Genomic DNA, 20950 nt, shown 5'->3' with positions numbered 1-20950 from the left:
CAGACATCTCCTTAGAGAGGGCTTCATGATGATGTTTTCTTTTGATTAAATTTTTCAAAAATTATTATTAGCATTAGATTCCGTAAATCATCCTTTTATGAATCTGTTCTGGTGAGTGTTGTTTTCTATGCTGTGGTCTGTTGGGGCTGCAACATGAAAGCTGCAGACAAAAACAGACTGGACAAGGTCATTAAAAGGGCTGGATCTGTCCTGGGCATGGAGCTGGACTCTGTTGATGTCGTGGCAAGGAGGAGGATTTTGTCCAGAATACAAACAATCTTGAACAAACCTTCTCACCCGCTACACAGTGTTCTCTCCAACCAGAGGAGCAATTTCAGCCAGAGACTGATCATGACCAGGTGTTCTACAGAGCGCCACAGGAGATCTTTTCTCCAAATGGCCATTAAACTATATAACTCATCTCTGTAACGCTTTTACTAAGGGATAGGGACTGTCAGTAGTTAATCCTCAATAATACTTTCAGACACTACTGTTCCCACAACTCAAGTCCAAGTGCAATATCTTATCAGTACATTTGTGCAATATTATTTTCTATTCACTTATACGACATTTCAAGTGCAATATCAGTATACAGATTATATTTTTAGTGCGATATGTAAAAAGTGTGATATATTTAATTCTATTTTTGCTTCTATTTGTATTTTGTATTTTTCTTTTAATTTTTATTTCTTGAATTTTACTTTTTCCTTGTCTCAAGATTTTTTTTTATTTTATTTATTAATCAATGCAACTGTATGACCAAGACAAAACAATTTCCCTCTGGGATTAATAAAGTTCTTTGAACCTTTGAATCTTGAATCTTAAATATACTGTAAGCTTATGTGAATGAAGTGTAACTTTAGAAACAATAAGGTGTCAGGACTCGTGCAGTAATATACAGTAAGTCATTTAAATTATATCAGGTGCTACTGTCAGAGCAATCCTGCAAAAAAAAATATTTATCACCCTATCAGATTGGGATAGGGGACAGATAACACACAGAAACAAAAACAGAAAAAAATGTTGTAGCTGCTGTATTGCACTGCTGCAATGCAAATGACTACGATTAACATGAAAAACACAAGCTACAGATGTTAATGGCAGCATTATTTGGAGATGTCTGACTGTTACTATATAAGTGAGAGCTGTACAAAGGAAGAGCATGCCTGCATACTGGTGTGCTACGTAATGTGGACAAATAGTGAGGTCAGATATTCCTTTTAGTAGTCATAGCAGATATAAACAAATATAAACTAAGCAGGATTATGCAAGTCAAGAACTGGATACTTGTTCTAGGAAATAAAAAATAAGTTCTTGGATTAAGTAGAATATGGCATGATGAACCAACTCACACATACACAGTGTTCACACATGGACTAGAATCCTACACGCTGCAATAACCATATAAGGGAGTTAATCTCTCAACTCCTTCACCTTATGCATTAGTGAATTGTCAAAACACCCAGTTTCATGGCATTAAATGCAGGGACTCAAAAGCGTACCTCCATTTAACAACACATTAAAAGTTTCTAGGGTTTTTTATGCTTTACATGAGATAAACAGCTCAGTGGATTTCAAAAATAGCCTGACTGTGAAGCATAGCTAAAACACAAGTTCACAAGTATTTTAATAAATTGCAGTGGCCGTTCTTAGGCAAGTTTTAGATAAAGCGGTATAAAGAGGAAACCGAAACTAAACTAAACATAAGCCAGAGCGGCGAGAAAATTAAAAGGCTTGCTGATTTTATTCCTGATTAATAAAGCTTCAGTTTTACAGTTCCAAAACCAGTGTTTTGCATAAGACACATTGCAATAAGGAACAGAACTTTGAGAGTTTGCTGTCCATGAACAATACAATTCCTTTGATCACTTAATATATAACAGCTATACAGAACTTTTACAATTGTTTTTCCAAATGCTGTCTATTTTTGCTCCAAAACAGTCATGTCGGCTAGCTCCCTAGATAGGTCACATTAATTTGCACGTTCTCATTAAACGTGTTCCTGTCTTTCTTTTCATTTTTAGCAAGTGCACTTTTATATTTGAAGTCAAAATTTTCTTACTGAAAAGTATCACTTGCCATTTGCTCTGATGACGTTGCTAATATCACTGTAGTAATAATTTTAAACCAGGAAGGGCAATTTTATGCGATGAACACAGACAAGTAGAGTGAGGGAACATACAGTGAAGAGAATTATAGGCGCTCTTAAAACACTGCTGAATCGATCAAATTAGTGGACTAGACCAAACTATCGTCTAATTAAGCAATCTTGCACAAGCAATACTGTTGATATATTAAATACCATCACGGCTGTGATTTGACCTTAAGCATAAGGTTTTCGCTACAACAGCACGACTGCAGGATGACCTGCAGTTATTTGTATAAACCATATATTAATATCATTAGTTATTTATTTATGGTTTGTCAGTGAAAAGAAACCAAAGAAACCATAGCTGACTAGGGCATTGACAAAGAGTGACTGCGAACTATTGCTAGAATTGAAATTTTGTGTTTTAAATTTCAAAAGTCCATTTCAGATTTTCCACTTAAACAGCTGAAAAACCTTAAACCGTATTTTCTGATATATTAGTACTGAATAGTAGTAATAAGTGGTGTAATGACCCTTTGCTTAAAATACAGTCTCAAATTCTCAACTTGTGCAGTTTCATGAGGAAATTCGCCACTTAGTTTTACTGAACATCCTGCAGAACCAGCTACAGTCCTTCTGAGAACTTTGTCGCACCTGCTTATTTTTCATGCATGCAAAACCCTAAAGCTTTCATTTTGTTTTTTTGTCTGGAAAGTGGCCTTGTATGACATGCTGCTTTCTGTTCTGGCTGCATTTTTGACCGATATTTTTCTGTACTTTTTTTCTGGTTCTTGTTTGGTAATCAGAATTTTTTGGACTGCTTCAATAATTAAAAGGTCATAAAATAAACATATATAACAAAGTTTGTAAAAACAAAAAGTGCCTGCGCCTATTGCACAATATTGTATATACTATACAAACCAACAGGTGGCAAAAATTTTACCCCTTAAATGTATTGTGTGTTCGGCATGTTTAGTGTCATAAATTTTTTTGAAAACTCTAAACAGTTGGAAATGTCCCAGGAATTACAAGTTCACAAAGAAGTTGTTTAGTGTTGTCCCAAAGAAGCCCTGAGAGCAACCGGCATAATGCAGCATTCAATCTTTGTGCAGGACTTTGTGCTCAGATGAGGCCAAAATTAAATCCTTTTGGCAAAGACATCATTGAATACAGTGCCATGAAATAGTATTTGCCCTCTTTCTGGATAAATATTTTTTGTATATTTGTTACACTTAAATGAGTTTTAAACTATGATTTCATTTATTTAGGAAAAAAATCTGTCCAAACCTACTTGGCCCTGTGTGAAAAAGTCAAATCATGACTGAATTGAGCAGAGTTAAATTTCACTTGCCACACCCAGTTGATCCTGAATCTGTCTGACAAAGTGAAGCACGCTAAAAGAGCTGAAAAAGCAACGCAATCTAAATAAATTCAAGCCACATTTACAGTACAAAGCTATTTCTAATGCTTTACGACTCCAGCAAACCACGGTGGAAACCATTTTCCACAAATAGAGATTTTTTTATAAAACATTTGATGCTACTTTACAGTATATAGATTTGTTATTATTATTTATTTAATTACCTGGTTAACTCTCCCGGGATGTTAAAACTTGGCTCAGAAGAGGTCTGGCTTTTCATTCTCTGAATTTGAGCTCCGGTAAAAACATGTTGTCTGAATTGCACCAGCATACCAGTTCAAACCCACAAGCATGAAGTCGACTGAAATACTGTGAATACAGGAATGTGCAAGATTCCTCTGCAAGTGTCTCAAGGTTAATTAGACATTAGACGTGTTGAGTGTCTATATAGCTCTTGAGAGTGACGCTACTGTAGTTCTAATGTAAAACTTATCCAGTGGTCATTTTATCTGGCTATCTCCCTGCGGTTTTACCATACCAGACAATTGCTGTGCATGGCAATGCTATAGCGTTCGAAATAAAAACTCTGAAAGATGAAAGTGGGATTATTTTCCCACTGAGAGAAAGAAATTAGTGGTGGTTATCAGCCATGCAGGGGGAAGATGAGGCTAATCCTGATCAAAGATGTTCACTGGTGTTTGAGTAGTGACTGTTTTCGCTCTAAATGACAGTCTAACAATAAATCTTACCTGATGAGATAATAGGAAATATTATCCGAGCAGGTTTACACCATATTGTAAACCTGCCAGGACACTGTCCTCAAAGGATATATAAAGTACGGACGGAGCTTAATAAAAAACATACATTGTTATCTGGTCTCGCATCATGTGGTCAGTAAAATCTGTAGGAGGTAAATTTAGCCAGTGATTCATCATGTTTTGGCTTGCTGGTATTATCTGTAGGAGGCACGACTGCCAGACAAAACGGCAAATGTTTTGATCATGTGACTGCAAGAGCGCTGGAAGTTTGTATCCTCTCTATTACACTAAATAAGTACTATGTATTAAACAAGTATGCTTTTTAGGACTGTAAAGGTGTTAAATAAATATGATACAGACTTTTTTTATGTTTTGAAATCTGCAGGACTATTTGCTGAATTGCAGGAAACTAGAAGTTTTGCCAGAGATTTATTTATGCAAAGTTTATGCAAAGTGTGTAAAAATCACATGACTGACATCTTTTAAACTGCTGACCTATGTAAACTCTATTTTAATTCTAAAAAGAAAGTGATTAGGGTCACTTCACATCTCTTCTTTGCAGAATCTGCCTTTGTTCTCATCCTCTTGCTTTTCAGCTCAGCAATAACCTCAAATATTATAATAAGCCCGAGTCACGTGACTCCGAAAGGCTTTGAAATGTTAATGAAAAAGTTAAAGAAAAAGAAAAAACAGCGGAATTTTTGTTACAGGAATTATTTTTCAATTAAAATAAATATTTACTTTTTAAATCTATAAACATTCGGCTTATTAAATGTTTATAGCGTTGTTGTAATATTTTGAGGTAAATATATGAGTAGAATACGTCTTTACTCTACATAGCATCCTCAGTTGTTATTACTTTCTTATTACTCGTTATCCTGAGGAATCCCAATCATCTAACAAAAACTGGAATAAAGCAAGGCCTGTGTGCACAGTCTCATTCATTTGCACTTTATTTGGGCGCTAAAAAAAATAACAGAAATATTTAATATGGAAAAACAAACAATTGACCTACATTTGCGAGTCGGCACATTACAGAGGACCAGCTAACGTGGCTAACTAAAGCTTCTCATTTCCTCACAGCTCAGGATATCTCTGTGGCAAACACCACAAACTGCCTCTGACTGACTGACTGACAGCTGCAGTGCTTTTACTTTAGTTAACCATACTGTTTTCTGTGACAGGCCTGAATACTGCGGCTGCAGCAATAACAGCACTACTGGTTACTATATGAAAAGCACAAGGCTCGATTTAGACTAATTGAAACTCTGACCAAGTGGAGTGTGTGTTACAATGCTTTACAATGTTACAGCGTTATAAAAAGCAGGCATGCGTGCGCCCGGTGCGCGCGCGCGCGCCTCTTATGACAGGTCAGACAAGCTGTCAGCTCACAGCTCAAGCAAACTACCGACTGGAGTGAGAACATACCACAACCATATGCCTAAACATCGACTTACCGTTTTTCAGCTCGTGTTTAACAGTAACCACGTCACCTCCGGGTAAACCTTCCTCCGAAGACGGCATTTTTTTTTTCAGAGTGCCAGCTTGTTGCCTGCTAGTGGCAAAGAGCAGCTGCTAAAACCAGTCCACACTAATCCACGATCAGCGTTTAAACCACCGCAGAGATAATTAGGACACAGCGGAAACGTCGTGTAGTTGCTACATACTTACAGGTAACAGACAAGACAGCTACAAGTACAATGTTATACTCCTGCACCAGACTAGCTGGTCATATAAATAACAAACACACTGTACACACATACACACACGCACACGCAGTCCAAACCCCCCTTCCCCTGCGAAAAAGAAACGCCCATTCAAGTAGATAAGCGAAATAACAGAATGCAGAATAACACCTTCCCTTCCTCAAGCTGCTCACTTTCAGCCTACAAGCTCCGCTCGATTACATCCGACATCGACAGCTTTCCCTGAGAGCCCGATCACAGATCTCGTTTTACATTGAAAAACCTCAAAAACACCACTGCTGAGAGATACACGCAGACACACACCACGAGGGACTCCTGCGCCATAGCTTACTAAAGCTCAAGCTTCTGGGTTACATCTTAAATTAGAGTTCTTTTTAAATCTTATGGTTTTAAAATATTAAGTTTATGTTTAACTATTAATTGTTAGTGTAAAAAACATGCAAAGATTGTTACTACTGTTTAAATCAGGTTTTCCTTTTTGATAAATTTGCGTATTTCTATTAAATAGGTTAGTAACACCAACTGAAGGCACTGTGGCCTTGCACCTACAGGGTCTGGGTTCAATTCCCGTCTCCGGTCTGTGTGCATGAGTTTGCATGTTCTCTTTGTGCTTGGTGGGTTTCTTCCGTGTACTTCGGTTTCCTCCCACAATAAAAAAAAAAATCGCAGTTACATGAATGCAAATTAGGTTAATTGGTGTTCCCAAATTGACTGTAGTGTGTTTGCGCCATGTGATGGACTGGCACCCTGTCCAGACTTCAGGCTCCAGGCTCCTGTACAGAACCCTGTTCAGAATTAGTGGTTTAGAAGATGACAATTTCCTGAGGTTAGGATTAAACATATTTAAGTGAGACAGAAACAAAATAATAAATCTAATAACTTTTAATAAAAAAGCAAGTCACAGACCACCTGGCTGTGCCTCACAGACCAGTAGGAGACTTTGGATCCCATTATTTTTTATACTCATTGCTTAACATGATATATTTATTTAATAAATATATTCCAATTGGTTCATTATTCTAATAAGTACAGTAACATTCTGGCTATTTATTAGGGCACTAATAGTTTTTTTTTCTGTTATTTCTGTTTTTATTAAACACATTGAGTTTGAATGATCAACCAACACTATACTAATACTTGGGAGGATGTCCCTTGGCTTTTAAACCAGCTGTAGTTCTTCATGGAATGGATTCCACAATATGTTGCAGACTTTCCTTTGAGATGCTGGACCATTATGGTGCAACTGCATCATACAATCCCTGGTGCATTTTTATGCTGGTAGGAGCCATTAGAAGATGTTAAATTGTTACCCTAAAGGAATGCACCATTACATTTACATTAAGCATTTGGCAGACGCTCTTATCCAGAGCAACTTACATTTTTATCTCATTACACATCTGAGCAGTTGAGGGTTAAGGGCCTTGCTCAAGGGCCCAACAGTGGCAACTTGGTGGTTGCGGGGTTTGAACCTGGGATCTTCCGAACCGTAGTCCAATGCCTAAAACTAGTGTCTTGTATCTGCAAAATGTTATGCATTGCACTTTACATTAACTACATGTACTATGCAATTGGCTGTTTAGATTAGTGAATAGGTGTGCAGATAGTGCCTATGAAGTGCTCAGGTGTGCAGGGTTGAGCACCTTTTTACATACACTATATGGACAAAAATATTTGGCTAACCTGCAGTGAAGTATCTCAATGCATATACTTCAATATGGAGTTCGTCCCCCTTTTGCAGTTATAACAGTTTCCATTCTTCATAAAAAGCTGTTCACAAGAGTTTGGAGTGGGAATTTGTGCCAAAAATGTGTTTAGAGCATTTCTGATGTGCTCGATGGGGATGAGATCAGGGCTCTGTGCAGGCCAGTCAAATGCTTCCACACTGAAACCAGGTCTTCCTTATCCTTTCTCTGTGCACTGGCGCACTGTCATGTTGGATTTGAAAAGGGTCTTTCCCAAACTGTTGCCGCAAACTTTGAAGCATAGCATTGCCCAAGATGTCTTGGTATGCTAAAGCATTGATATTACCCTTCACTGGGCATAAGGGGCCTGATTGAAACATCTGAAATCAATAATTAACAGGTTTGGCCAAAAACTTTCGTCCATGTAGTGTATTACACAAAGCATATGTTACTGTAGGTATAAACATATTTACTTTACAAATGGTGAACTGCGGTTTGCTGTAACCATATACATTTATCATACATATACGATACTAAACCAACCAAAAAAACTAATACACAAATAACTATGTTAACGGACTTTTTTTTATATATATATATTTTTTAGAACCGCTTTTCCCCTTTTTTGCGCCATAAAGTTGCTTGGACTTTTATTTTGAAGATGAAGTTAGTTCTTGTTTCTCTCATTACTTTCCTCAGGAGAGAATGGCGGCTCTTTTGGAATCGCTGTTCCGCGGAGACGTGGAGTTGTGCAGGGTTGTGGACTGGCTGCGGGGACAAACTGTAAGAATTTCACTTTGTAGATACAAAGGGCGAATGTTTCGTTGTTTGTGAGATAGAAATGGTGTTGTCATCTCGTGGCAGACAGGAAACGCGAATCTGGATAATTCACAACTTCATTTAGCAACAAGCTCATAGCTCGGCAGCAGGCTGTAAGAGCACGCCATTTCCTCTCAGAGGCAGAGCGGCCTTGTGAGCTTTAAATAAATAATATAAAATTAAATGAAGTAGCAAGTATTACAGTATGTAGAATAGACATTTTTCTATTCGTTTCTACTCACGTTTTATGTGTTTGTTAATATATATTATTTAGTATACAGTACCAAAGTCAATAGTTTGGACACAAGCTTGAACTTGTGTCTACATTCAAGAACAATACTGGTTTTTATTTCTTTCCAGACTATAAAATAACACATATGGAATTAGGTAATTTGGAAACAATCACAGTTGTTATTTGGAAACATGAAGATCAGCTGTTCTGGAATAGATCTTGCAACAACAGTATTGTCAAGTGCATTTGCAAAACCCATCAAGCACTATGATGAAATTCTTGAAATTTCATCAAGCATTTCATCAAGACTCTCGAAAAACAAAAACAAAACTTGCCTCTGCTGAAGAGGAGATCATTTAGGTACCAGCCTCAAAAATCACCAATTGGTACCAGCTTCAAAAATCACCAATTAACACCGCCTCAGATTATAGCCTTATGAAGGCTTTATGCTATCCTATGCTGACTAATGCTATTAGAATTTACAATGTAGAAGGAAAAAAAAATCTGGAAAGACTATGGACTGTGTATATGTATGTATGTGTGTGTGTATATATACTTTAATGATCCTGAAGGAAATTCCAGATATCCAGCAGCAGTAGTTTCAGTAATACAAAGACAGCTTTGTAGATGTTTTCGCCCACTGTATATCTGTGAAATATACTACTAAGTAAAATGCACGGCAATCTTGATGTGTGATTGTATTTATGACAACAGTGCAGATAGTAGTAATTTTCCAAAGAACAGCATAAAATATGCTCCCAAATAATCATACTCAGTTTTAAAATTGTGTTTAAAAAGATGCATATGATCGACTTTACCCTGAGTTTACTTTTGTGCCACAACAGGATTATACCGAAGGCCAAGAGCTACTGTTAACAGTCAGAAAACACGAGTTTGTTCCATTCCTCCTGAACTTCCTGAGGGACCAGAGCAGTAATACTCTGACTCATGGCCCGAGCACCCCAGCCAAGACCCCCAGCACCAGCAGGTCTCTTCGAACTCAGAGCTCCTCGAACGAGCGCAGGGTATCAAACAGAGCATCGGCAAGCCAAGGTTCTCGCAGTGCCAGTCGTGTTCAGCTCTTCTCACCTGCTCCATCCACATCGCAACTGGACAATCGGAGCGAGCAGGACAGTCCGCTGATGACTTCTCGGAGTCTTACTGGTATAAGTGCTTTCAGCAGCCCATCGTTTAGCTCGGGATGGAGTCCTGCTCCTAGACATGTGGCGTCTGAACGCCGATCTGCTCAGCGCCATTGTCTTGCTGACTTTATGACTTCACCTCCAGACATTCAGGCCAGCCCTACATTTCAGCCACATAAAGGGCGCAGGAAAAGCAGCGGGTTTGGAGCATCTGCATCAAGCCGCCAGACTGGATTGCGTGGTGGATATATGGCAGACACTGGTGGTTGTGATGGCGCAGGGAGGAACAGAGCTGGAGGGAGGACTAGTGATCCAGTTTCACCCCCTACACAAGTAGAGCTTAACTTTAACAATTTGGAAGACTTTCCCCCAATGAGTGCATCTCAAGCCACCCCAATGTGAGTGACCTCTTTCTTCCCATATTGTTTTTTTTTTTTATTAAAAAAAAAAATAAAATTAACCTTGCACTTATTATAATGCTGTCACGTTACACTGGATGATATAATTTTCCACACACAACAATATCCACTAATCAATGTTAGAATTTTTAGCAGCTTTGTTTACAGCCAAATGCTGATGTTTTGTGCATGTGTTCAGAGCAACAAGACCATCACGGCGCATCAACCCAACACCAGTAAGTGCCGAGCGACCAAACTCTAAACCTAAGAGCTGCTTTACTTCCACACCCCTCAGTAAGCCGTGCAGTCCTCCTTCAATCCCGGAGGCAGCGGGTACTGTGCAGGGTACTGGGAGCCCAATTTGTCTGCAGGAGGAGAGGGAACTACTAAAGAAAGAAAGGTATTCTTTCTGGCACTGGAGAATATATTTAGTACCCTTCCTTTTTCCATTTTTAGGGTTCTTGTTACTCTTCCCATGTCGCCCGTATGTTTTTCTTTAGATCTAAACTTGCACAGCAGAGCAGCTCCCCACTGAAGCCCAGTGCTGTTGTTTGCACTCCGACCAAATCGATATTGAAGTCAGGTTCAAAGGTGACTCCTGATCCCCAGCTACCCTGTCCCGACCCCACTAAAGTGACTTATGCACCAGAACTTGAGCTTTTAGCCGAGTTGTACTGTGCATGTATTTCAGGTGAGATACCACTAGAGGGTGCTGTAGAATAAATTCAGGTTTGAAAAACCGTTACTGTATTTTAAAGCCTAAAATCAGTGGACTATATGGGATAATTTGCTAGGTTTTATTGGCAATAATCAAATCTAATTTAGTTCATTGACATTATCATTCTCTCAACAGAGTATTTACTAAATCTGAATAAGGGCAAAAATCAATACTATTTTAGGTCAGTTTTATGGCTTTATGGCAGTTTTGCATTTCTGCATGTGTTCTCAATCAGAAATGACCGGCTCAAGAACTTAGAGATCACAAACTAATCTACTGATTACATATTTGTTTAAATAAGGTCTGGTCACAGATTTCACTCAGTCCCAAATTTGTATAATCACTGTGAGTTATGTGGGGGGCGGGGGGGGGGTTACTAATACTTTAGAATTTTTTTGGCAAGCTTTATTTTTTTTGTCTAGTTTTTACTTACTTTGCTATCCATCTGTGTGTCTGTGTATCTGTATCTATCCACCTATTTATCTATCTGTCTATCTATTTTTCTCTTTAATTTTAGAGAACCTGGTGCCATGTGTGTTCTTGGAGCTGTTCTTTGTGCTGCAGCTGCTGACTTCACGTACTGTCTCAACCCCTGAACCTACAGAAGGGTGTCCCAGTGTGTGTGAGAAAAAGACAGGTTAGTGTTGTGCTCCCTTCTCTCAGCCATTTCTTAACTCTTATGGAACATACCACCTTCATTCTTATTTACCTACCTACCCTTTTTTTTTTTTTTTTTTTTTTCAGATTTTCTTGAAAGAACTTACTTGGGAAATGTCCACAGCTGTGTGTATTTTGCAGTACGAGTTCTGGAAAATCAGTTCGCGTAAGTGTGTTAATCTTCAGTTTGATATTATGTTCTCCGCCTTGCTTTGATGCTGATTGGTTCTGTTTTTGATCATTTCTTCCTCCCTCAGTTTGCTTTCGCACCTGGACCACTGCACGCTGCGCCTCCTGGCAGAGAATGAAAGAGTAGCCAGTTTCTCTACAGCCCTGCGCGATCGCCTGGCACAAGCTCAAGATACCAGCACATCTAAGGTTTGCAGTCCATAAATGACTCTCTTTTGATCCCATTCTCTCTTTTTTTTATTTTCATTTTTTTATTTTATAGGAGTGAACAAACCACGGTTCATGCTTCTATATTAACTTTACTTTAAAAAAGTAAAATGTTGTTTAAGCACAAACTTAGCAACTTGTCTTTATAGGTACTACCCAGCCATCCTACTTTTATTCATACGGTGCCGTTCCAGCCAGCCACTGACAACCGGACTAATTTCAGCAGTGATAAAGCCTTCCACATCTTTAAAAAACAAAGGTATAGTTAAAAACTCATAAGTCCTTTGAGTGCCGTTACAACAAAATCAAATTTATTCCTTGTATCAATATTATGTTGCAGAGACATTTTTTATGAGCTATTAAGAGAGTGGGAAGATTATCATAATGAGCCAGGGTGGGAGTTCGAAGCTGCACTTGGCCACCGGGTCAGGTGAGGTGACAGTTCCTTTCATATTATGTAACTCTACAGTAGTGATTTACAACATATAAAACATATTATAATGTATTGTTCTGTTATATTTTTTTTTCCACAGGGGAATGGTCAGTCAGTTAACTGCAGCAGGAAACCATTGTCACTTTGCCAGGCTTTTCCAGAAGCAGCTGGTTCAGGTACGCCATGTTTTAATTTATGTTTTGTTTTTTGTTTTTCAATTTTTACATGTAGTTTCACTGCCTTACTTGCTGCAGGTATGTAAAGGCCACAAGGAGCTCAACTCGCCTGGTGACACTCCAGATGCAGGTCTGCTGGGCATGGTGGGGGCAGACAGTCTGGGGAGGCTGAAGCGCCTGCAAGAGCGTCTGATCCAGCCGCAGGCTCTAAGTGGCCCTTGCCCCCCACCCTCTTTTCCTGGACACCAGGAGTTCTTCAGAGATTTCCTACAGACAGCTAGCTGGTATACATGCTTATTACTTCTTTTTCTCTAAAGTGTATACAGTTAAACCTTGGATTGAGAGCATAATTTGTTCTGGACGCATGCTTGTATATCCAAGCACATGCATATCAAAGTGAATTTCTCTTAAGAAATAATGGAAACTTGGATTAGTTTGACAACCCAAAAATATTTATATATAAAATAATTAATACAAAATATAAAGTAAACATAAAACATATTAACCTGCAATTTATCTTTAAAAAGAATCCCAACAGCAGTGTTTCTGATAGTGTGTGTGTGTTTGTGAGAGAGAGAAAGAGAGAGAAGCTAAAGTAAGTGGAGAGGAGGAGGAGGGAGGGGGCTACTATGTAGGATGACTTGCATGCACGAGAGAGAAGAACCATTGGCTCAGTTATGATCACATGGCATTTGGCAGACAAAGCATATGCATACTACTCGTATATCATGCCCTTGCTCGTTTATTAAATAAAAAAATTATGAAAAATTTAGCTTGTCTTGCAAATTGCTTGCAGACCAAGGTACTCGCAATCCAAGGTTCCACTGTAGCTAGAATCTGTTTATAATAAGTCAGTTAAAATCGTTGTGACAGTTAATTTATAATATTTAACTGGAAATTTGCATTTACATGCACAGATTCTGTTTAGTTCATTGAGGTTAAACCACAAGGGAAGTACCACCTTTTTTTACATGGTATTGTTGAGAAACTTTGGTTAACTGGTTGACATTCAGATAAGCAGAACTGTGTAGAAAAATGTGTTGAAGCCTCAAGGTTCAACTGATTTAGCAAATTGTTAAACCGTCTCTCTGGAAATCGTAATTTACCTGTAGAGCCACTGTGGAATTATTTGGCTTTTTATTGCGTAATGCACTGAGGTTTTAGAAAGTTGTTTACTTTTTTTTTCTTTTTTTTCTTTTTTTTTTTTAAATATCATGTCCAGGGTTTGCATTATGTTTCTGGAAAATGGGTTTATTAAATGACTATTCTTATTGAAATATGCATGAGGCTTGGTTCAAAAATTACCCTCAAAAGGGAAATGCTCATTTTGCTTTTTCATATTGAGATCACTTGTACAGTATCTAATTCTCATTGTCCTGCTCTCTGACTTAGCTGCCAGCTGAATCAACACCTGAAGGATGGTTTGTGTCAGCAGCTACTGCAGTTGAATGAGGTGTCTATCCTGGGCCCTGATGCCCCCTCAACCACAGGAGAGGAAGAAGGAGATGGAGACATGGAGCAGCAGGTACAAACCCAGTGACTGGTTAAACTAGTTTACCAACAGCACTCTGTGTTTTTAAATGAATTTGATACCAGTTGTATAATTGCATCGTTAAATTCAACATTTTGCACTATTTACTTTAATTTCAGTTTTAATTTAGTAATAATTCAAAAAAAAATATTGTGTAACTTTTTCCTAGAGGCTTGTCTCAACTTCTTTTGCTATCTCGCTAAAAATATATATTTATATATATATATATGTTTGCATGGTACATGCACAGATTCTGTTAAGTTCTTTGAGGTTAAACACAAGGGAAGTACCACCTTTTTTTTTTTTTTTTTTACATGGTATTGTTGAGAAACTTTGGTTAACTGGTTGACATTCAGATAAGCAGAACTGTGTAGAAAAATGTGTTGAAGCCTCAAGGTTCAACTGATTTATCAAATTTTTAACCCATCTTTCTTCAATGTCTTTATTCGTGAAGGATGAGAAGCAGCGATTCTTTTCAGTACTCCTCGTTGCTCGACTTCTCGCCAAGTTCCTGGGCTTCATCTCTTTTATGCCTTACCAGACCTCTGAGGCACCATCCAGAGAGATCCAGGTGGCTGCCATTGCTCTGCGCAGTAAGGTATATGCATGTGCGAAGCATGACGGAGACATCTCTTGCCTGAAGGAGTTAATATATAAATAATCATTTGGGTTTATTTTTTTCAGAGCGCCCCAGCACTCGATGTGTCTGAAGTGTTGAGGAGTTGTGTACGCAGGAAACGCACTGTGCTTACTGTTCCCTGGCTGGTTGAGTTCCTCTCCATGCTGGACTACACTGGCCCTTTTCTGCCCTGCTACAGGACTGCCCTGATCCTCCTACTTCAAATCTACAGGTTTGTCATATACAACACATATGGTATGATTGTACTTACTTTTGTAAATATCCTAACTCTTAGTGTGTGCGCTAGGAGGATGAGGTTGGGGAAAGTTGGAGAGCAGTATTACTTGAATCAGATGATGTTGGTGGCAGTTCTGGGTTGGCTTTTCCAGGTGAGACAGATTACACTGAAATGATTTGAAACACACATGAATAAAACACACTGATATTTAAATTGTCTGGTTCTAGATCCCAGTCTTTCCAGATGATCTGTTTTTTAGCATTGATGTGCAGGAACTTGATCTGGAAAATGACACAAGCACTCATGGGCTGGTGAGTAAATGCCAGTATTTCAGTCACCAGACTCTGAAGAAAAACTTTTCTTTATTCCTGCAAATACCTTTATCATTATAGCACAGAACGGATAATGGGTTTTATTATGAATTTACCAAAAATGCTTCTACATTTTTGTTTGTTTTTCTATCATATACGAAGGTGAGTCAAAATTATGCACACATTGGCTGTGAAATGTATTTTTAATTAACTTTTTGAAAAGACATACATTATTTTTTGCTGATCTCCTTGCTTTTCAATACACTTTGTCAACGCGCTTGTGTTATTCCTTAATTAAAAAATGTTCAATGCTAAGTTGCAAGCCACGAACACACAGCTGTCTTTACTTCTTTATCAGATGTGAATCATTTTGCTTATTGGGGACCAAACAGATGAAAGTCTAATTGAGAAAGATCAGGACTTTTTTTTTAACTCCTCAAAAGATTGTGCAGAATGTTGACTGTATGCAGAAGTTCCGTGGACGTGCATCCTCATGCAAGATCGCAACACCCTCGGATAGCAGTCTTCTTTGTTTAATCTGAAGTTTAGGCTTCAGCTCTCTTTAATAAGCATCTAACTGTAATGAGCACTGTTGCTTGTTGAACCTTTCTCCTGATAATGTTCCAATATTGGCCCTTGGGAATTTCAGAAAACTGTAAGCATCAATTTTCCAGCTAAAGGTTGACTTTTAAACTTGTTCTTGGTTGGCTATTAAGGATGTTTTCATTTCATACACCACCATAATTATTCTTTTTAAGAAACTTTTACCTTCCTTAAAGTATCGAGAAATATTCAAACACTTTTATGCTCTCCCGTGAGTTGTTTCGGCACTTGGTAGTCCCTCAGACCACAAAAGAATTTTTTTCATGCTTTAATTATGCTGCACTTCTTACGTGCAGATAGTAAGTGGGGCGTCAATTTTTGCTCACGCCACAGTTACAAATGAACTGATGTAACACGTTGGTCACAATAGCATTGAACAAAGTGCTGATAGGACAGTACAGCCAACAGAAGTTTTAATAAAACCGGAGTGCAGATCATTTTTGACTCGCCCTCGTAATAAACGGCGCATGTACAGTAGTTACTAAAACAGTAAGTATCAATAACTACTTGGACTGTTTATTCTGAGGATGTTTTAATTATTTTTTTTCTCAGGATAATCTCCCCTTAGTGGACCAGCAGCTTCTCTATACCTGCTGCCCATATTTAGGTGAGAGGAACTTGCCTACAAATGAGAGATTTTAACTACCTTATGTGGATGATAATATTAAAAGATATCGAAAATTGTTGAACCAGGGGAATTTCGCAAGCTGTTGGCAGCATTTGTGTCAGGAAGCGCTTCCAAGGCTGGAGGCTTGATCCGCAAGATCACACCTACATCTGCTGAGCCCAGAGGTCCCTCCATCACTCGCTCTCAGCAGAAATTACAGGTAATACAGGTTATTGTTAGTATGTTTCAACCTAAAATCAACAAGATCGAACATGCGTCTTTGCAGTTTATATCCTATTTATGCAAAAGTGCACATTTTGTCTGCAACTTGTATTTACTTTTTATTTATCATAGCTGGATCTGGAGCAGGCCTTCTTTCATAATCAGCCTCCTTCACTTAAACGGACGGTAGAATTTGTGGCTGAACGAGTTGGATCTAACTGTGTCAAACACATCAAGTCAGTCCCAATTCTAATCGCTCATGTTGTGATAATGTATTGATGGGTTAGATTTATGTTTTCCTATTAAACTTGCATGTCTGCTATAAATTTGTGTACGTGTGTGTGAATCAGAGCCACATTAGTGTCCGAGCTGTTGCAAGGTGGAGAGAAAACACTCAGGGGCGGTTTGGGTTCAGAAAACATTAATGCATCCAAGCTGAATGACTCAATCTGTGCTCAGCTCTGTGATGCAGGCATGCAATCCCTGGAGAGAGCCACCAGGTTAGCTTTAATATTGATTCTGGTCATGCCTGAGTGAGATTACATTTATTTGTTTTTGTTTGCCTTATCATTTGTGTGCTTGTGTTTCCTGTAATAGGTTTTGCAGTGAGAATGCTCCAAGAGCTGTAAGGGTTCTTTTGCCTGACGAGACATCTCAAGCTGTAAGTAGCCTCACTTAGCATCTGTTCCTTCTAGCGACAACACTCAACACTTTCTAAACAGAGACTGACTTATGTCTTGCAGGTTCTGACAACAGCTGAGCGCATTACCACACGTTTGGCAACTGAGAAAGCCTGCAGCTGGCTCTCCTCCAATATAACAAGTACTGTACCGAAGCACTCACACTGAACTTAATGCATCACTGGTCAGTATGTGTAATATAATTAAAAATATGTATAATATGTATGCTTGCCTGTAGCTCTTATGAAGAGGGAGTGGAAGAGTACTTTTGAACGTGTGATGAAGAATGTGCAATGTCCTACAAGCACTGAGTCTGTGGATGCAGGAGGATCTGGCAAAAGTGCCCAAACACAGAAGAGCTCGTCAGGACAGGATGTTGTGTCCGCATGTCCACAAGATTGCTCCCACAAAGGCCCACTGGCATCAGATGTTATTATTGAGATAAAGGTACAGATGGGATATTTTTTTAAATATGTATTGTACTATGACCCCTCTTAACGAGAATGGTTATTAAATTTAAATATACATAATTAATGTTTTTGCATTAAATAACCAATGTTTTGTGGTCAGGATTTGTTTAGCCTGCTTAGTCTATACATTGAGAGTTGTTCTTTTCAGGAGGTGCTGAGCATCGCAGTAGGGCCCAGGTCTGAAAAGGAAGTTTTTACAGTTCAACAGATCAGCTCTCTGCTACATAAAGTAGGACAGACATTAAGATGTAGAAAGGTACCAATTGTTTGCTCTCATTTATCCTTTTGATATTTTGTAGCTATCGTTATTTGCTTATTTACCCCTTTTGATTCTGTTTGCAGTTCATGTCTTCAGTAGCTGAGCAGATGCTCTTGCGTTGTACTGTCTTGTTGGCCTGCAAGCTAGGTGATTATTTATGAATGTACACTACATATAGCTACATAGCTGACTTAATTTCTTGCTACATAATCTTCCTGAGCTTAAACCTGAGCAACAGAAGCAACCCCAGATTATAACAGGCTTGTGGGGACTATGCATGATTTGTGCATCGCTTCATGTGCTTCCCTTCTTTCCCTGACGCACCAGTCACTCCGGAATAGGGTCAATCAGGACTCATCAGATCGCACAAGCTTTTTCCATGACTTCAAATCCAATCTTTATTAAGTCTTAATTGAAGCATTTTTCCCAATTGGTCTCAATTATAGGTGGTTTGCTAATGGACACAGCAGTATAGGCCTAATCCTGTGAATTCTCATTGCATTGTAGAAATGCTCTTACTTTCACTATTGAATATAGCTGTGATTTTTACTGTTCTTTGTACCATCGAATTTTACCAAGTGATGCTTTAACAGAATTTTTTTTCCAAAAACCTTTCTAACACAGAGTTGATGATTCAGCACTTTCTCTCCAGGTTGTAATGATGTGTTGCGCCATTTGTAACCCACTTACAATGTCTGGTGGTTTTTTTTTTTTATTGTTTAATTTTTTTTTTTATGTGTTTATAATATTAAATAATAAAATACAGCATTACAGGTATAATACTTGATGTGCTTTGCATGTGTCTTTAACGTTTTAGAGCTACAGAGCCCATCAATATTATACCTGTAATTATGTATTTTATTATATTCGTTTTTCTTGATGTGCATTGCATATAATGTGTGTGTGTATGTGTGTGTAGTGTCAGAAGAGCTGCCTATGGTGTCCTCAGCTGGGGGCAACAGGAAAGAAGCTGTTGATGTTGTATCTTTACTGAATGAGTTGGTTGATCTGTGGACTCATGCTTCCTCTCCCCATGTGACTTTGCACCTTCTCCTCAGTGAATCTGTGCTCACTGCTATTATAAACGCCAGTGACCTGCAGGTGCCCACAGTAAATTTGACATTACTGATAATTATTCAGTTATACATGTGTGGTTACAGCAGTCTAAATGCCATAATGTTTTTTTGTCCATCCAGAGATATAACTACTGCAGTCTAAATCCCATAATGTTTTTTGTCCATCCAGAGATATAACTACTTGCTCTTCATTACAACGCTTATAGAAAAAGGCCTTTTGAGAAATGAAGAAGTGGGCTCAAACTGGGCGAAGCTGACAGAGTTATCTTTTACAGTGGTAATATTCTCACTAATGCTTGGCACAAGGGAAATCAGCTCATAATCATCATTTTTAGAGTCGCATTATAATACCATTTATTTCTCTCTGCTTTATTGTAGAAATCTATTGAGAATTTTCAGAAGCTGTCTCTGGCCTCTCCTTCACCTGTGCCTCCCATGAAAACTAATGACATACTGCAGATATCCCAGTGACCAAAAGAGGGAGACACCTACACTACATGTCAAGAATATATAACCGTAAAAAACTGAGTTCACTTTAGCAGTTTGGTTTTAAAACAATTTTAATCACTCAGTTTATTAGATAATGAACATTTGATACTCCAGTAGCACTTTCAATTTACTTGGCAATTTTCTGATGCATAGCAATTTTAAAAAAATGTTTTGACAGCTTTTAAGCCTTATTGCATCTATCCTGCATCTCCATATTTTGTATTTGCCTTGATTGAGACAGTTGCATTGTACTGAAATCTGATTTGCTTGTGGTGCAATATTATAGCATTTGGTTAGTGTAGCATTCGCAATCTTTTTGCACCTCAGATTAGGATTTCACTTTAAGTGTAAGTGGATATTTCTTTTTTATAGAAATGATGACATACAAATAAGTCTTTTGAGGTGGGTGGGGTGTAAAAGCTGTTTAAAATATGCATTTTTTTTTTTGTTTGTTTCGGCCACCATTTTGACTGAGAGCTTTTGGAAATATTTTTGTAGTACTTCCAAATAGCAAATGGAACTGGTGCAATAGATCCAGACCTTACACTTGCTTAGATATTTGAGTGTAAAGTACAGTTTATGGCCGAAAGTTTGTGAACACCTCATCACCACACTTGTATGTGCTTTTGAACATTTCTTTAACATGTTTAACAGGTTCTGATATCAGTGAGGTGGTTTGAGGTGTAGTTGTTGATCGAGTTCATCCTTAAGGTGTTAAGTGGGCTTGCTCGGGGCTCTGTGTCGGCCAAACAAGTTCTTCCACACCAGCCTTGACAAACCATGTTTTATGGACTTTGCTTTCTTCACAAGGGTGTTGTCATGCAAATGTTTGCATTACCCACTTAGGAAAACATAAATGCTACAGCTTATAATGACATTGTATACAATCGTGTGCTTTCCACTTTGTGCTCACCACAGTTTGGGCAAGATTCACATATCGGTGTAATGGACAGGTGTCCACAAACTTTCTTTGGCTATATAGCTATATACACAGGCACATTTGTTGTACATCTATCAGTGAAAATGCTGTATCTATGCCTAAATGAATGGTACGGATATTTCACTGATAGATATTCACATCATATTAACTCATTTATGTTTTGCATCTTGTTGATTGTTATACTTTTATCCATTCTCTAATATGTCTTTGTAAGTGGAATTGTTGCTTAGAATGCTTTGAACTGCATTTTAATGGACACCTGGTTCATGTTGGACTTAATGTTGTCAGTTGGTTTTAAACTGTTTAATCTCAAGAATATAATAAATATTTAGTAATTAA

The 20950-nt window shown here is 38.2% G+C and overlaps 2 protein-coding genes across 3 annotated transcripts in view; one reads left to right on the top strand and one right to left on the bottom strand.

Annotated features, from left to right (window-relative positions):
* Nucleotides 1–5804, bottom strand: part of rps6ka5 (ribosomal protein S6 kinase, polypeptide 5) — a 23961-nt gene extending 18157 nt beyond the window's left edge. Inside the window, exon 1 of the mRNA XM_053509470.1 lies at nt 5665–5804. Within this exon, the coding sequence (XP_053365445.1) occupies nt 5665–5731 (67 nt within the window). The 5' untranslated portion in view covers nt 5732–5804. The remainder of the gene's footprint in view (nt 1–5664) is intronic.
* Nucleotides 5786–20950, top strand: cdan1 (codanin 1). Of its 2 annotated transcripts, XM_053509468.1 has the most exons (29): nt 5786–5880; nt 8295–8378; nt 9492–10186; nt 10386–10586; nt 10687–10877; nt 11422–11541; nt 11649–11727; nt 11819–11939; nt 12107–12216; nt 12298–12387; nt 12491–12566; nt 12645–12850; nt 13959–14091; nt 14552–14695; nt 14782–14948; nt 15024–15105; nt 15182–15265; nt 16421–16475; nt 16562–16695; nt 16830–16933; nt 17048–17197; nt 17295–17358; nt 17441–17519; nt 17616–17824; nt 17996–18103; nt 18190–18253; nt 19026–19207; nt 19352–19459; nt 19561–20950. In XM_053509468.1, exons 2-29 carry the CDS (start codon nt 8301–8303, stop codon nt 19651–19653), a joined length of 3927 nt encoding a protein of 1308 aa, XP_053365443.1. In that variant the 5' UTR covers nt 5786–5880; nt 8295–8300; the 3' UTR covers nt 19654–20950. The 2 variants fall into 2 exon arrangements, with proteins under 2 accessions (XP_053365443.1, XP_053365444.1); XM_053509469.1 differs by lacking the exon at nt 19561–20950 and having other exon boundaries at nt 19303–19431.

Source organism: Clarias gariepinus, chromosome 13, assembly GCF_024256425.1.
Source record: "Clarias gariepinus isolate MV-2021 ecotype Netherlands chromosome 13, CGAR_prim_01v2, whole genome shotgun sequence".
In the NCBI taxonomy this organism is placed as follows: domain Eukaryota; kingdom Metazoa; phylum Chordata; class Actinopteri; order Siluriformes; family Clariidae; genus Clarias; species Clarias gariepinus.
Note: the sequence above shows the minus strand (reverse complement) of the source record. Positions and strands in the feature narration are given on the sequence as shown.

Bases quoted from the DNA above. Each gene is read 5' to 3' on its own strand.
- cdan1 (XM_053509468.1), top strand. From the start codon at position 8,301: ATGGCGGCTCTTTTGGAATCGCTGTTCCGCGGAGACGTGGAGTTGTGC. The intron at 10,187-10,385 runs GTGAGTGACCTC...GCATGTGTTCAG, and splicing joins GCATCTCAAGCCACCCCAAT to AGCAACAAGACCATCACGGC. The intron at 15,106-15,181 runs GTGAGACAGATT...GTCTGGTTCTAG, and splicing joins TTCTGGGTTGGCTTTTCCAG to ATCCCAGTCTTTCCAGATGA.